This window comes from Nerophis lumbriciformis, linkage group LG27, assembly GCF_033978685.3.
Source record: "Nerophis lumbriciformis linkage group LG27, RoL_Nlum_v2.1, whole genome shotgun sequence".
Taxonomy (NCBI): Eukaryota; Metazoa; Chordata; class Actinopteri; order Syngnathiformes; family Syngnathidae; genus Nerophis; species Nerophis lumbriciformis.
In genome coordinates this window covers 17,932,501-17,950,341 of record NC_084574.2, presented here as the reverse complement: position 1 = coordinate 17,950,341, position 17,841 = coordinate 17,932,501, and the positions used below count along the sequence as shown (strand labels likewise).

General features: G+C 40.3%; 2 protein-coding genes across 3 annotated transcripts in view; one reads left to right on the top strand and one right to left on the bottom strand.

Moving 5' to 3' along the window:
* The window catches only part of add3a (adducin 3 (gamma) a), a 357,656-nt gene that overhangs the window by 143,085 nt on the left and 196,730 nt on the right, over nt 1–17,841 (top strand). The gene's annotated exons all lie outside the window — the stretch shown is intronic.
* LOC133570092 (uncharacterized) lies at nt 9,466–16,360 on the bottom strand. Its single transcript, XM_072916463.1, has 3 exons — nt 16,312–16,360; nt 10,488–11,130; nt 9,466–10,442 (listed from the first exon to the last, which is right to left on the bottom strand). Exons 1-3 carry the CDS (start codon nt 16,358–16,360, stop codon nt 10,130–10,132), a joined length of 1,005 nt encoding a protein of 334 aa, XP_072772564.1. The 3' UTR covers nt 9,466–10,129.

Sequence of the window (17,841 nt, the reverse complement as noted above, 5' to 3'; positions counted from 1 at the left end):
CTTAAACTGTAGTGGTACGCAGGATTCATCTATTGGTACGCCAAATAATCACTTCATTAAATATTCAAACACAGTGTTACTGGTCAAACTGTGTGTAATGTTACATTGGCCAAACATATTATACATACTTGTTAAAGGGGAACATTGTCACCAGACCTATGTAAGCGTCAATATATACTTTGATGTTGCAGAAAAAAGACCATATATTTTTTTAACTGATTTCCGAACTCTAAATGGGTGAATTTTGGCGAATTAAACGCCTTTCTAATATTCGCTCTCGGAGCGATGACGTCACAACGTGGCGTCACATCGGGGAGCAATCCGCCATTTTCTCAAACACCGAGTCAAATCAGCTCTGTTATTTTCCGTTTTTTCGACTGTTTTCCGTACCTTGGAGACATCATGCCTCGTCGGTGTGTTGTCGGAGGGTGTAACAACACGAACAGGGACGGATTCAAGTTGCACCAGTGGCCCAAAGATGCGAAAGTGGCAAGAAATTGGACGTTTGTTCCGCACACTTTACCGACGAAAGCTATGCTACGACAGAGATGGCAAGAATGTGTGGATATCCTGCGACACTCAAAGCAGATGCATTTCCAACGATAAAGTCAAAGAAATCTGCCGCCAGACCCCCATTGAATCTGCCGTAGTGTGTGAGCAATTCAGGGACAAAGGACCTCGGTAGCACGGCAAGCAATGGCGGCAGTTTGTTCCCGCAGACGAGCGAGCTAAACCCCCTATCCCTGGCTTGCTGACATCAACTCCAAAACTGGACAGATCAGCTTTCAGGAAAAGAGCGCGGATGAGGGTATGTCTACAGAATATAATAATTGATGAAAATTGGGCTGTCTGCACTCTCAAAGTGCATGTTGTTGCCAAATGTATTTCATATGCTGTAAACCTAGTTCATAGTTGTTAGTTTCCTTTAATGCCAAACAAACACATACCAATCGTTTGTTAGAAGGCGATCGCCGAATTCGTCCTCGCTTTCTCCCGTGTCGCTGGCTGTCGTGTCGTTTTCGTCGGTTTCGCTTGCATACGGTTCAAACCGATATGGCTCAATAGCTTCAGTTTCTTCTTCAATTTCGTTTTCGCTACCTGCCTCCACACTACAACCATCCGTTTCAATACATGCGTAATCTGTTGAATCGCTTAAGCCACTGAAATCCGAGTCTGAATCCGAGCTAATGTCGCTATAGCATGCTGTTCTATGCGCCATGTTTGTTTGTGTTGGCATCACTATGTGACGTCACAGGAAAATGGACGGGTGTATATAATGATGGTTAAAATCAGGCACTTTGAAGCTTTTTTTAGGGATATTGCGTGATGGGTAAAAATTTTTTAAAAACTTCGAAAAATAAAATAAGCCACTGGGAACTGATTTTTAATGGTTTTAACCCTTCTGAAATTGTGATAATGTTCCCCTTTAAACTGTAGTGATACGCGGGATTCATCTATTGGTACGCCAAATAATCACTCCATTAAATATTCAAACACAGTCTTACTGTTACTGTGTGTAATGTTACATTGGCCAAAAATATTATACATTCTTGTTAAATAAAATATCTGCCTTGTTTTTAATGAATACTTAGGCCGACTACGCTACTGTATTGTATTGTTGGTCATTATGGTTGGGTGATAGTTGAGGAGCTGAGTCTTTTCTGAGGTGGTACTTGGTGAAAAAAAGTTTGAGAACTACTGACCTCGACTGTATCTGTTCAAGTCAGGTAAAAACAACAAATGCTATTATAAAGCCACTTTTTTATTCATGTATCTACCTATATTTATAATAATGTACTGCATTCAAATAAATATACCTCAAGTTGATGATTAATTCAGTTCATCGATTACATATCCTATTTAAACAATCCATTGCTCATTGTCTTTGCAGCACTATATCATTAAAATAATTGTTTTGTGCAATTGAGGGCTGGTAAAGTTATTTATAAAGTTGTGTTGCAATACACTCATGTCCTCACACAAACTGAAGTAAAGTGCTGGCGTGTATGCATGCACACACTTGGGTAGGCAGTGTACAGTTCTATCCTGCACAATTGGCTGATTCATTAGTGCCTCCTCGTGTCACAGATAGAAAAGTGACAGCAAAGTAACCGCTCAGCTTTTTGTAGATAAATGACTTGACAGTGGTCAACACTGCATCTTTTTTTCCCCCTCAAGCATGCATTAAGCTGGCTGGATGATTTTAAATGTTTCTTTACCCAATATCTGAAGATATATTATTAATAATTTCTTTGTATATCCCATACAGTATTATGAATTGATTTGTCAATCATTGAAAGTATTAGATTTTTTTTCTTTTGGAGATTAACAAGTAATAATAAAGAAAAACAAATAAAGTGACGACATACTTAATCATTCCTACTGATCCCTTTTCCCACAGAACAGCCTAAATGACATTTTCAGAGAGCTCACTTTCAGACAGCTTTAACAGAACAAACAAATATTACATTGTCACAACTGTATTCTTGGCGTTCTCATGCATTTCAAATAGGCGGGGATGAAAGTACAGCTGGTATTATTGCTCTACCTAGTGTGTAAATTGTTACACTACAGCTGAATCAACAAAAAAAAGACAATATGTCAAGTTCCTTTTTACCTAATATTTATTAAAAAAAATTGAAGTCATTCGTACTTTTATTTATTTTTTATCTCATTAGTTATGCTTCGTTTTATTTAGCTTTATTTGTTTATTATAAAGTTAATGTATATACATTTTTTTTTAATCTTCATAACATGTTTTATGTGTGTTTTATCCTTTATTTCTACTCATGGTTCATACTATTTCGCATGTTTTATTATTTTTACTTTTCAGCGTTCCTCAGAGAGAGCCCTCTGCATCAGGGATTATCGGCCATGGTCGATAATCCACGACCACGGCCTAGTGGTCGTGGATTGGTAATCTCCTGGTGCAAAGGGCTCCTGTGATAGTGCTTTTTCACCTGGCTCCTCTCTACTCAGCCATGAATTCATTTGTGTGTGTGTTTTAGTGTTGTCCCGAAACTAATATATTGGTACCGGTACCAAGTTACCAACATGTATTTCGATACTTTTCTAAATAAAGGGGACCACAAACAATTGCATTATTGGCTTTATTTTAACAAAAATATCTTAGGGTACATTAAACATATGTTTCTTATTGCAAGTTTGTCCTTTAATAAAATACTGAACATACAAGACAACTTGTCTTTTAGTAGTACGTAAGCAAACAAAGGCTCCTAATTTAGCTGCTGACATATGCAGTAACATATTGTCATTTTCCATCCTATTATTTTGTCAAAATTATTAAGGACAAGCGGTAGAAAATGAATTTTTAATCTACTTGTTCATTTATTGTTAATATCTGCTTACTTTCTCTTTTAACATGTTCTATCTACACTTCTGTTAAAATGTAATAATTACTTATTCTTCTGTTGTTTGATAATTTACATTAGTTTTGGATGATACCACAAATGTAGGTATCAATCCGATACCAAGTAGTTACAGGATCATATATTGGTCATATTCAAAGTCCTCATTTGTCCAGGGACATATTTCCTGAGTTTATCAACATAATATAATTTTTTTTAAAACGAAAGATTTTTTGATGCTAAAAAATAATCGATCTAATCATAGTATCGACTAGATACGCTCCTGTACTTGGTATCATTACAGTGAATGTTAGGTGTGGATCCACCAATGGCGTTTGTTTAAATTGTGATGCCGATGAGCTACGGTGTGTAGTGAAGCATGTTTAGCTATTCCTCGTCCTGCAGGGATGATACTTGTAAGAAACGTACTTTATTTGACGCCATGGAGGCGAGGATTAGTGATTTAGAAGTAGCTAAAACACTGCCGACTGCGGCTGGACTTTAGTCGCTAGCTAGCTAGCCATGTCTTAAAGCACATCTTCCTGAGGGAGTTTCAGTATTATCACCTCACCTTTATCGTTAGTTTTTAAACCAAAATGCGTCCGTTCTCCCTTTTCTGTCTAGACCAGTGGTTCTTAACCTGGGTTCGATCGAACCCTAGGGGTTCGGTGAGTCAGCCTCAGGGGTTCGGCGCAGCCTCCGCCGTGGAGGTCAAGACACACCCGACTCATCGTGTAAATAAAAACTTCTCCCTATCGGCGTATTATGGATACCCGCAAACAATGATCCCTCTAATTTTCCATCTGATTTGCAGGTGTGTAATTTGTTGTGAGTTCATGCATTTACCGAAGATGATTCATTAGTATCGCGGTACTATACCAATACCGGTATACCTTACAACCTTAGTGTGTTTATTGATGGGAAATGTGGGTCATCGTGGTACAGTATTGTTTTTAAGTCTATAAAGCACTTTGTGTTGCATTTCTTTTATGTATGAAAAATGCTTTATAAATAACGTTTGATTGATTTAAGTATTTGTAAAAGAAACAAAAGAATGACACGTGGTGAAAACTCCAATGTTTGCTGGTGGGCTATAAAAAAATAAAAGTGCGAACATTAATGGATTTCTAATTCTGCCATGAAACTGTGCTGAGAAGTTGTGTTGAGCATTAAAGGCCTACTGAAATGATTTTTTTTTTATTTAAACGGGGATAGCAGATCCATTCTGTGTGTCATACTTGATCATTTCGCGATATTGCCATATTTTTGCTGAAAGGATTTAGTATAGAACAACGACGATAAAGTTCGCAACTTTTGGTCGCTGATAAAAAAAAAGCCTTGCCTGTACCGGAAGTAGCGTGACGTCACAAGTTGAAAGTCTCCTCACATTTCCCCATTGTTTACACCAGCAGCGAGACCGAGAAAGTGACGATTACCCCATTAATTTGAGCCAGGATGAAAGATTTGTGGATGAGGAACGTGAGAGTGAAGTATTAGAGTGCAGTGCAGGACGCATCTTTTTTCGCTCTGACCGTAACTTAGGTACAAGGGCTCATTGGATTCCACACTCTCTCCTTTTTCTATTGTGGATCACAGATTTGTATTTTAAACCACCTCGGATACTATATCCTCTTGAAAATGAGAGTCGAGAACACGAAATGGACATTCACAGTGACTTTTATCTCCACGACAATACATCGGTGAAGCACTTTAGCTACGGAGCTAACGTGATAGCATCGGGCTTAACTGCAGATAGAAACAAAATAAATAAACCCATGACTGGAAGGATAGACAGAAAATCAACAATACTATTAAACCATGGACCCGTAACTACACGGTTAATGCTTTCCAGTCTGGCGAAGCTTAACAATGCTGTTGCTAACGACGCCATTGAATCTAACTAAGCTACGGACCTCGGCAGAGCTATGATAAAAACATTAGCTCTCCACCTACGCCAACCCTCATCTGCTCATCAACACCGAAGCTCACCTGCGTTCCAGCGATCGACGGAGCGACGAAGGACTTCACCCGATCATCGATGCGGTCGGCGGCTAGCGTCGGATAGCGCGTCTGCTATCCAAGTCAAAGTCCTCCTGGTTGTGTTGCTGTAGCCTTACGCTTATACACCGATCGCATCTACAGCTTTCTTCTTTACAGTCTCCATTGTTCATTAAACAAATTGCAAAAGATTCACCAACACAGATGTCTAGAATACTGTGGAATTTTGCGATGAAAACTGAGCTTTTTGTATTGGATACAATGGCGTCCCAATACTTCCGTTTCAACCATCGACGTCACGCGCATACATCATCATACCTAGACGTTTTCAACCGGAAGTTTCGCAGGAAATTTAAAATTGCACTTTATAAGTTAACCCGGCCGTATCTGCATGTGTTGCAATGTTAAGATTTCATCATTGATATATAAACTATCAGACTGCGTCGTCGGTAGTAGTGGGTTTCAGTAGGCCTTTAATACTTGGCAGTGGGCTGTGAGTGTCTCTCCCAAAGTCTTCACTGCTGTCAGGCAGACGTGAAGCCTTGATCGCTACTTGCCGTGCTCCGACAGAAACTTCACAGATAAACATAAACAAAATTTGAGGTTCTGTGCGGCACAAGTATCAAAGGGAATAAGCAATTGAACATTGCGTTGAAGTTGTCAATCGCACATGTAGGCAACACATGCAAAATATTGCGCAATTTTCATCAAACATGAAACTGTACCCATAACTGTGTGGCTATATTCTTTGCAGGAATGAATCAGGTAGTGGTAGAGGTGTACATCTTCAGCATGAAGCCTGAAGTTATTCTGGGCTTAAATGTGGTAATTTGATTAAAGTCTCCGTCACAGTTTGCATTTAGACCCTAATGAGCTCCTCCTGACCTTGTGGACTCATTACATGAAGGGCCAGGTTTACTTCTGTCACATGAGGTTACAGTCAAAATGGGAATTAAAGCGGCAACACCCCCTTCCATGCCCACTACTTTTACTGTAATGGCTGATTGCTTTTGATTTTAAGACTTGTGTTGTAACGATACCAAGATTTTATTTCGATACTTTTCGGTACTTTTCTAAACAAAGGGGACCACAAAAAAATGGCATTATTGGCTTTATTTTAACAAAAAATCTTAGGGTACATTAAACATATGTTTCTTATTGCAGTTAAGTCCTTAAACAAAATAGTGAACATACAAGACAACTTGTCTTTTAGTAGTAAGTAAACAAACAAAGGCTCTTAATTAGTCAGCTGATGTATGCAGTAACATATTGTGTCATTTATCATTCTATTATTTTGGCAACATTATTAAGGACAAGTGGTAGAAAATGAATGATTAATCTACTTGTTCATTTACTGTTAATATCTGCTTACTTTCTCTTTTAACATGTTCTGTCTACACTTCTGTTAAAATGTAATAATTACTTATTCTTATGTTGTTTGATACTTTACATTAGTTTTGGATGATACCACAAATGTAGGTATCAATCCGATACCAAGTAGTTACAGGATCATACACTGGTCTTATTCAAAGTCCTCATGTGTCTTGGGACATATTTCCTGAGTTTATAAAAATAATATACATTTAAAAAAAACGAAAGAAGATGTTGTGATGCCAAAAAATATCGACGTTATCATTGTAGTATCGACTAGATACGTGCCTGCACTTGGTATCATTACAGTGGATGTTAGGTGTAGATCCACCAATGGCGTTTGTTTACATTTTGACGCTGGTGAGCTACGGTGTGTAGTGAAGCATGTTTAGCTATTCCTCGTCCTGCAGGGATGATACTTGTATGAAACTTACTTTATTTGTCGCCATGGAGACCAAGATTAGTGATTTAGAAGTAGCTGAAACACTGCCGACAGCGGTTGGACGTTAGCCGCTAGCTAGCTAGCCATGTCTTAAAGCATCTGACGGCGTTTCAGTGTTATAACCTCACCTTTATCGTTAGTTTTTAAACCAAAATGCGTCCGTTCTCCCTTTTCTGACTACACACTGTGTCTGCTTGTAAGTATCAATCAATCAATCAATCAATGTTTATTTATATAGCCCTAAATCACAAGTGTCTCAAAGGGCTGCACAAGCCACAACGACATCCTCGGTACAGAGCCCACATAAGGGCAAGGAAAAACTCACCCCAGTGAGACGTCGTACTCTGTGATTGTGTGCTGCCGAACATGCTCGTCTGCTCGTAAAACCAGCAATGTCTTGACGTGACTTCGGCGCGGGCGCAGGGGGGTGCAGGACCGGTACGCTTCAGAAGTGGTATAGTACCGAAAATGATTCATTAGTATCACGGTACTATACTAATACCGGTATACCGTACAACCCTACTATATGGTATCACTTGCATATAAAAGTCTTCCATAATTGTGAATGCCATTAATGCACTCCTTATAAATAGTCTTTTTTTTTTTTTTTGGGACTCATAATACGTTAGCAAAATGAACAAAACTTGTCAAAGAAGGACTAAAGACAGAAAAAAGGCGTACACGCTGAAGTAGGGCTGGGCGATATATCGAATATACTCCATATATCGCGGGTTTGTCCCTGTGCGATGTAAAAAATTACTATATGGTGATATTCGAGTATACGTTCTCACGCAGTTGCTTTTAGCTGCGGGCATTACACTACAGGCTCTTCTCACTCTTTCTTGTATCTGCTTCTCACGGGGAGATAAAGCAAGCGCACCTTGTTACATACGTCACATACTGTCGTGCGTGCAACGTCACACGCTCTCGTGGAGCAGAGAGGTAGCAGCATGGGTAACTTTAGCTGTGAGCGGTAATACGAGAGAAAGAAGGTGCGAATATGGTAACAAATGAAGGAAGAATTAATTCCCAAGAAAAACAGCAGGGGGTCCATTGTCTGGCGGTGGTTTGGCTTCAAGCGGGAAGATGTTGAACAGACAACCGTAATATGTCAAGTATGCGGCAAAAGCGTTGCTACAAAAAGTAGCATTACTGCTAATTTGCAGCATCATTTGAAAAGTCACCCGCTAGAGAATGAAGAGTGCTTGAAACTCCGCATGTCAACATCTCCGGCCGGTGCCACACCAACAAAATGCCGAAGCAACCATTTCCACATCAACACTGTATGAAAAAAATAGTCAACAACAGAAGGAGATAGCGTCAGCAGGAACCTACCACATAGCGAAGGACATACACTATTTGATTTCCTATTATGCAGCTCATTTTTATTTGACACTTATTGAAATATATTGTGTGACATCATGCACAAAAGTGCACTTCATTTGTTTTAAACTATTATAGTGGCCTTCTGTACAAAAAGTGCACTTAAATTTAGTGTTGTTTTGATATGTCATCTTAGTGACATCATGCACAAAAGTTTGTGCCACTGCTTAATAACTGTTTGATAAATACTGTTTTGGTCAATTGACTTAGTTGTGATTTCCCTCTCTGCATGAAAGTTTAAAATGAGCATATATTAATGCAGTATGAACAAGAATGTTTTAATGTAGACACATAGAAGCATCATACTGCTGTGATTATATGCATCAAGTGTTCATTCAAGGCTAAGGCAAAATATTGAGCTATATATATCGTATATCGTGACATGGCCTAAAAATATTGAGATATTAATAAAAGGCCATATCGCCCAGCCCTAGTTCCATCAGGGTTAGTTTGAAGCAAAAGTGGGCACAGAGCACATCGCTCTATCACTATTATGCCTGTGCGCGCAATAATTAATCCTTCTGGCGCGGGTCAAAACAAACACTGTGATTAATCATCAATCATTCATGGTCACGCAATATATATATATTTTTATTAATCACATTTGTTAACGTGTTAACATTGACAGCCAGTGCCGCTCATTGAAATGAATTCAAATTAATATAAACTGTGCTTGCCCCAAAAACACCACAATTTTAACATGTAACATGCCCTTTAAAAATACAAACTACGTTTGAATAGGAAATATTGTATGAAAAACAATACAATATTCACAGATAATGTAATCTGTAAAATTATGCCCACCAGCTGCGTTATGTTGAATATATTAGTATTTATACTCTTATGTTTTTATTGTGTTCTGATTTAAAGTAACTGTTTTGTTACGACGTGTTTCATCAGGTTGTTCTTTGTTTAGTTTATGGGTGTTTTTTCTAGTGTTGTTTGGGTTCACTTCATGTTTTGTTTGTATTCTGTATGCAGTAGCTTTACTCTGCTTTTGAGGGCTTCTCTCCTCACCTGCGGCTTGTTTGTCTTGATTATCTCACCTGGTGTTCGAGGGCTATTTAAACCAGTCTCCCTTCGTTCTTGGTTGTGGGATCATTGCAAGAGTTTGGTGTTTGTTTGTATGTGGAAGGAACACACACGGTATGTGGACTTTTGAGATTTTTTTCACTTTGGATTGAGTTTTGTTTATTCGCTCTCCAATCAAGCTTTCCCCTTTTTCATGCAGAGCTTTCCCTGTGCCTTTTTGTGCTTGACCTTTCCGCACTCTGTTTCTGTGATACATTTGGACATAAAATTCTCATTTACTTTGCCGTGCCCTGCTGTCTCCACGACAATGGTATAACCAACAAATAGCGGTTTAATAAAGGCCCACCTTCCATCAGTGGACTATCACTCAGCACAGCTTTGTCTCCAATCCGTCTCAGGTCCATAACGGAACATCGGCAACGTCAGAAGTGTTCAGGGGGACACCAGAGGTGGCTCATGCACATGATGCGCTCAGTGGGGACAATTATTTTTTGGCCGGAACAACCAATTGGCCAGGGTTCAAGCTCCTCCCACCTCACCTGCTCCACAGTTTTCCAGAACCCCTGCTTTTTCTGTTCTGGTTCCAGCACCCCAGTTTTCCAAGGCCCGGTCCCCGCCAACTCCGACTACCCGGCTTCCCAAGACCCACCCACTCTTGGCCTCTGCCCCTGTGAAGATCGCGGGTCGACAGCTCCTCCAGATAGTCTGCAATTCGCTCCTTGGGGGCGCTAGGAGGGTTAGCTGTGTGACTGAAGATGCGAAGCTCCTTCCAGCATGGCCGCCGCAAGCGCAACGTCCACCGAGGCAGCCGCCACCTGCTGTTTCTCCAGCAAGACCGCAGCTGCCTGCTCTGCCGCTACGTCTTGCGAAGCCGCAACCTCCTGAAAGTCCACCTCCTCCTACGGGGCACCTTCCAGAGAAGTACAGCAAGGCGTGGATAGATGAGTGTACCAGAAGGTGCTGATGGAGATGCAGAACCCATCCTGTCCGGTCGAGGGTTAGCCGACGCCACCTTCTCCGTCGGCTCAAGCCAAGCTCGCTCCAGCTTCAGAGCCGGATCATGCCAAGCTCGCTCCAGTTTCAGAACCTTCTCAAGCCAAGCTCGTTCCAGCTTCGAATCCTGCCCAAGCCAAGTTCGGGCCATCTTCGAATCCTGCCCAAACCAAGCCCTCTCCGTCTTCGAATCCTGCCCAAACCAAGCCCTCTCCGTCTTCGAATCCTGCCCAAGCCAAGCCCGCTCCATCTTCGAATCCTGCTCAAGCCAAGCACGCTCCAGCTTCGACGCCCGTTCTGTTACCAGCCTCTCAGGTGGGTCAGACGCTGCCATCCTCGTCTCCAGCGGGTCCTCCGACGATGCCGCTTCCTGCCTCGTCTCCAGCGGGTCCTCCGACGATGCCGCTTCCTGCCTCGTCTCCAGCGGGTCCTCCGACGATGCCGCTTCCTGCTTCGTCTCCAGCGGGTCCTCCGACGATGCCGCTTCCTGCCTCTCCCCCAGCGGGTCCTCCGAAGAGGCCGCTTCCTGGTCATATTGATTCACTGAATATCATTAGCTTCTTCTTCCCTATACTATCCTTCACACTCACTTTCTTCGTTGCGGTGGTTATAAAACAGGATATCTTGATCTCTAGCTATAACCCTGTGTTAGCAAGGAAGACCGGCTGTTTTAGGGCGGATCTTACATCGTTCATTTGACGTTTAAAAAAAATGTTGACTACATTGCCATACTGTAAATGAGCCAGGACTGACACCAACAACAATCAGAATATGTCCGTAAACACAGGGCTCTGCTTTGTGAGGTCATGTTTGTGCGCATGCGCATCAGTTCACAGACACATAACGTTCACAATAGACATACATAGAAGTCACATTTTTTTGGTAATGTGAGCGACTACAGTGTTCTTAAATTTAAATGGAAAAACAGCAGATTGCTCAGTGCAGCAAGTTCTGCTTTAGCCATAAACACCCGAGCATCCGCATCCTTTGTTTTGTTTTAAAGTTAAAGTACCAATGATTGTTACACACACACTAGGTGTGGCAAAATTATTCTCTGCATTTGATCTATCACCCTTGATAACCCCTCTGGGAGGTGAGGGGAGCAGTGAGCAGCAGCAGCGGCGCATTTTTGGTGATTTAACCCCCAATTCCAACCCTTGATGCTGAGTGCCAAGCAGGGAGGTAATGGGTCCCATTTTTATAGTCTTTGGTATGACTCGGCCGGGGTTTGAAATCACAACCTACCGATCTCAGGGCGGACACTCTAACCACTAGGCCACTGAGTAGGTTTTGGTAATCGAGGAAACTGTTTAGCAAAAAATATACCTCTTATGCAAAACTGCACAGGACGCTGGTTCAATGCATTTGTCTAAACTGAAATGTCTAACATTAAGATACAAATTTGACTTCCATTATCTTCTGGTAGTTGTTTAGCAATTTGACATGATTACTGTAGCGACTTGATGAAGAAAGTTATGATTTGTCAATGAACGGTGAATTTACGTGCTCATCTTGCATGCCTTGTGTAATCCCCAAAAACTGTTCTTGTTCTTCCTTTCTTTAAGAAAAGAGGCGTTGCAGAAATGTATGACGAGCTGTCAGGCTCATAAATAATCTAGAGGCACATCTTCTTCTAAACCCGCTGACCTTCTGTACATTTGCCTCAAACATGGGCTAATGTTAGACATGGTATCCAGCGAGGGTGCCTGACAGGGTATATTTTGGGAGAGGCATTTAGTCCGAGTCTTCAAACGAGGAATTGTTGGTTCCTCTTACTGATGTTGTTGAAGATGCTCAGTCATGTAGACATTCGCTGAATTGATAAATGTCAAAATGAAGGGGTTGCATTAGTGCATTAGTACCCAGACCACTTGAATTCTTACACTTACCTCCATAATGAGACTTTATTGTTGTTATTTTTTACACAGAACCAAAGAGAAAGGTCTCACTCCTGTGCAGCTCATGTTCCTTTGAGGAAAAATAGATAGAGGATTGGCACAACATATTTCTGAGAGAATACCTGGAAAACATGAAAACACGACTGCCACTCCGAAAAGCCGAGTTAGCAGGCAATCCCTTTCAATTTAAAACTGAGCAGTTTACACTAGATTGGCTGGACTTTGTCCCTCCATAATCCCCCTCTTGGGCTTAAATAATTGATTGTGAATTGATTCATGCTCAGCTGGCTCACTTGCTTTTTCTGCCCCCCAAAAATCACTGTCTGCTTTCTTTGCATTGCTAGTCAGCATTAATGCCAAGGTTTCTTTTTGTGCTCACTAACTGACGTGTTCAAAAACCAGCAATTAATAACAGATTTGAGGTTTGCTGGTGAGCAAACAGAGCAAGTTACCATAACAACAAAATTGAATTTAAGGTATTCTTTTTAATAGAAAATGTTAAGTCCTTAACACATAGAATGGAACCTCTGAGTTCAAACACAATTAGTTTAGGGATGTTGGTCAACCTCCAATTGGTTTACATATGTGAAATACCTGTTTCCAAATTCCACAGGAAACTATGGAAATACAAACAATCTGTTTCATCACATAACTTTTAACTGTAGTCACATCTGTAACACTTTGCGTGTATTCTTTTGTCCTTTCACGTACATCCGTTCCTAACATCCCATTGAGACTGTTGCCAAAAAGGCAAAAAAAACCACAAAATTGTGCTATATTAACTACAGTCATGGTCAAAAAAGTACATACACTTGTAAAGAACGTAATGTCATGGCTGTCTTGAATTTCCAATAATTTCCACAACTCTTATTTTTTTGTGATAGAGTGATTGGAGCACATACTTGTTTGTCACAAAAAAACATTCATGAAGTTTGTTTCTTCTTTGAATTTATTATGGGTCTACTGAAAATGTGACAATCTGCTGGGTCAAAAGTATACATACAGCAACATACATGATCAATTTTAGTGATGTAGAAATGTTACAATCAAATCAAATTAGCTTCACGGCATGGCCTCTTAACTTCATGTGAGTGATCATGATTGACGACACCTGTTGATTTCTATGAGCCCATTTAAATAGGGCTCATGTGATGCAGTCATTAGACTCGGGTACCAACGCGACAATGGGAAAGTCAAAGGAACTCCGCACAGATCTGAATGAATCATTGGCTTGAACAAGTCAGGAAAGTCACTTGGAGCCATTTCAAAGCAGTTTAAAGTCCCAAAAGCAACTGTGCAGACAATTGTTCGTAAGTATAAAGTGCATGGCACAGTTTTGTCACTGCCACGATCAGGAAGAAAACACAAGCTATCACCTGCTGCTGAGAGAAAATTGGTCAGGATGATCAAGAGTCAACCGAGAACCACCAAAAAGCAGGTCTGCAATGAATTGGAAGCTGCTGGAACACAGGTGTCAGTGTCCACAGTCAAGCATGTTTTGCATCGCCATGGACTGAGAAGCTACCATGCAAGAAGGAAGCCCTTGCTCCAGAAGCGACACCTTAAGGCTCGTCTAAAGTTTGCTGCTGATCACAGATAAAGATAAGACCTTCTGGAGGAAAGTTCTGTGCTCAGATGCAACAAAAATTGAGCTGTTTGGCCACAATACCCAGCAATATGTTTGGAGGACAAAGGTGAGGCCTTTAATCCCAGGAACACCAGGCCTCCCGTCAAGTATGGTGGTGGTAGTATTATGCTTTGGACCTGTTTTGCTGCCAAAGGAACTGGTGCTCGACAGAGAGTAAATGGGACAATGAAAAAGGAGGATTACCTCCAAATTCTTCAGGACAACCTAAAATATTAAGCCCAGAGGTTGGGTCTTGGGCGCAATTGGGTGTTCCAACAGGACAATAACCCCAAACATATGTCAAAAGTGGTGAAGGAATGGCTAAATCAGGCTAGAATTAGGGTTTTAGAATGGTCTTCCCAAACTTAAACTCCATTGAGAAAATGTGAACAATGTTGAAGAAACAAGTCCGTGTCAGAAAACCAACAAATTTTGCTGAACTGCACCAATTTAGTCAAGAGGAGTGGTCAAAAATTCAACCAAAAGCTTGCCAGAAGCTTGTGGATAGCTACCAAAAGCGCCTTATTGCAGTGAAACTTGCCAAGGGACATGTAACCAAATTAATATTGTAGTATGTATACTTTTGACCTAGCAGATTTGGTCACATTTTCAGTAAACTCATAATAAATCCATAAAAAAAAACAACTTCATGAATGTTTTTTGTGACAAACAAGTATGTGCTCCAATCGCTCTATCATAAACAAAAATAAGAGTTGTAGAAATTATTGGAAACTCAAGACAGCCATGACATTATGTTCTTTACAGGTGTATGTAAATGGGAACAACGAGAAACCTTGGAAGAGACTGCAGATGTGGGGACCCCCTGCCGGGTGACCGGTGCAATGGATGCTGAGTGGATACAGTTAGTAACATGGTAGTCCTGTTCATATTGAGACCTTTTCCAATCCGTCACTCAAATAGGGATGCAACGATTAACCGGTTTTACTATTAACCATGATTAAAAACATCAGTTATCCAATTGCAAAGGCTCCACTACATCGTGTGTTTCTGTCTTCCTCAGTCGCTACAAACGGACATTATGTTGGTACGCTATTTTCTGTACAACCTGCACTGAACAAAAACAAAGTTAAACCATTGGAGCACACACTTTTACGGTCCTATTGAGAGGCATGGATTAAAATAATTTAAATTAATTTCAATGGGCGGTGCTGCTCAGAGATACAAGTGTTTTGAGTTACGAGCTCAGTCTTTGGAACACGATATGCTCGTAAATTGAGATTCTACAGTATGTTTTCTCGTGAGAACCAGCATCCTCTGCAGTCAAAATTTGTCCTTTACATAACGGTTATTTTTCAGAAATATGCAAATGTGACAAAATAAATAGACCAAAAACAAATGTCCATTGCAGAGGATGCATGTTCTCAGGAGGATATGTTAATGTTTGGCAGTCTCATGATTGAAACGGCTTTAGATTCTCTGTCCAGTGGTCTTACAAAGACTTGCTTGAAAGGGGCTGAGGGTAATGTGATGACGGATTTGTAGATTGGTGTTCCCTGGCTGTCAGTGCATGTGTGTGGAAGCCTTGAGTGTGAACTAAAATGAGAATATTAGCTTACTCATCACATGCTAATCTAATTTTCCCTCTCCCTCATCTATTAGCTAATACACGTGACTCAAGAAATGCCAGTTTAAAAAAGGGTGTGTTTGAGTTTTTGCAATTTAAAGTTGGGAAAAACAAGTGTTATAAATAGGGCTGTCAGAATCAGTGCTTTATCGGCTCTGTATTTTGGAGTGGGTTTAGTTTTTTTAGTCTTATCACTCAAATTACCAAGACTTTCTGCTTTAGATGGTAATTTCTGTTTTTATTAGCTTATTCTGGGATTCTGTTAATGCGAAAAGAAGAAAAAAAACGATATAATTCCAAAACAAAGCTAACATTTACAGTGCATCCAAAATGTATTTACAGTGCTTCATTTTTCACTTTTTGTTATGTAACAGCCTTATTACAAAAAAGAATAAATCATTTTTTGTCTTGGAAGTTCTACCGACAACACCTCATAATGACAATGTGAAGTTTATTTATTTATTTTTTTAATTTGCAAATGTATTAAAAATACAATAATCACATCTACAATGGTATTCACAGGATTTGCTCAATACTTTGTTGATGCACCTTTGGCTTCAATTACAGCCTCAGGTCTTTTCTATGATGCCACACGCTTGGCACACCTACTGTACCTTTGGGCAGTTTCACGCATTCCTCTTTACCCATTCCTCTTTGCTGCATCTCTCAAGCTCCACCAGGTCGGATGTGTTGGTTTTCACTCAGGATGTCTCTCTACATTGTTGCATTCATCTTTCCCTCTATCCTGACTAGTCTTCCAGTTCCTGCCATGATGCTGCCACCACCATGTTTCACTGTAGGAATGGTATTGGCCTGGTGAGGAGCGGTGCCTTGTTTCCTCCACAGATGATGCCTGGAATTCACGTCAAAGAGTTCAACATTTTGTTTTTTTAATCAGACCAAAGAATTTAGTTTCTCATGGTCTGCGAGTCTTTCAGGTGCATTTTGGCAAACTTTTTTACAAAGAAATCTGTTTTGGCCACTATACCATTTACCACCTGATTGGTGGATTGCTACAGAGATGGTTGTCCTTCTGGAAGGTTCTCCTCTCTTCACAGAGGAATGCTGTAGTTCTGACAAAGAGACCTTTGGGTTCTTGGTCACCTCTTTGACTAAACTAAGGTGAATGCAGCAATGTACAGGGACATACTGAATGAAATCTACTTGCTTGCCATCCAACCTGGTGGAGCTTGAGAGGTGCTGCAAAGAGGAATGGGCAAAACTGCCCAAAGATAGGTGTGTCAAGCTTATGGCATTGTATTGTGAATAATTATGTATATGTGATTTTTTTGTTTTTCATTTTTAATAAGTTTGCAAAAATAAAACTTTTTTGTTTAACATTGTACATGTATTTAATTTTGGAATGAGGCTGAATGTTTTATGTCTATCTGTGTTGGCCCTGTGATGAGGTGGCGACTTGTCCAGGATGTACCCCGCCTTCCACCCGAATGCAGCTGAGATAGGCTCCAGCACCCCCCGCGACCCCAAAAGGGACAAGCAGTAGAAAATGGATGGCTGGATGGGCTGTAAGATAACATGTGGAAAAAGTGAAGTGCTGTGAATACATTCTGGATGCATTGTATTTTGCTGCTCTCAGCTGTACATTTTGCTTTGAGTTCGATCATGCTGTTCATATCAACGATTCTGTTTACTACCGCTGGAGCTTGTAACCAGGTCCCTGTACCTTCCGTTCATTCTATTTACAATTCTGAAACGCAAATCAAAAAATAAAATTAGGGCCGTTTTTCGATTTTTATTATACATGGCAGATTTTAAAACAAACAAAAATGGCTCGGTTTTCATTAAAATATTGCCATAAAATTGGATTTTGTGCTGTTTTCCTTTTTATAGATTTTTATTTTTCCGATAAACACAAAAATCTTTAAAAAAAAAAGTGCAAAAACGTGTGTTTATCTGTGTGATGGTAAATTGAACCGGAAGCAGTATTTTAGCCTTTCCTTTGCGTTCAGCATGTTTTTAGCATAACAGTAACATCTTTGTTCAGCAGGAGTCCTAAAAAACAAGTTTCGGACCATTTTTTCTATTTTCATATTTGAAACAAAAGTTGGACAACTATTTAATGAGACTTTTTTTATATATAGGACTTAATAGGACTCCTGCTGAACAAATATGTTACCGTTAAA

Coding starts and splice junctions, on each gene's coding strand:
- LOC133570092 (XM_072916463.1), bottom strand. CDS start 16,360: ATGCAGCAAAGAGGAATGGGTAAAGAGGAATGCGTGAAACTGCCCAAA. Junction 11,131..16,311: donor ATGCGTGAAACTGCCCAAAG/GTACAGTAGGTG, acceptor AATGATATTCAG/TGAATCAATATGACCAGGAA. Junction 10,443..10,487: donor AAGGTGCCCCGTAGGAGGAG/GTGGACTTTCAG, acceptor GTAGCGGCAGAG/CAGGCAGCTGCGGTCTTGCT.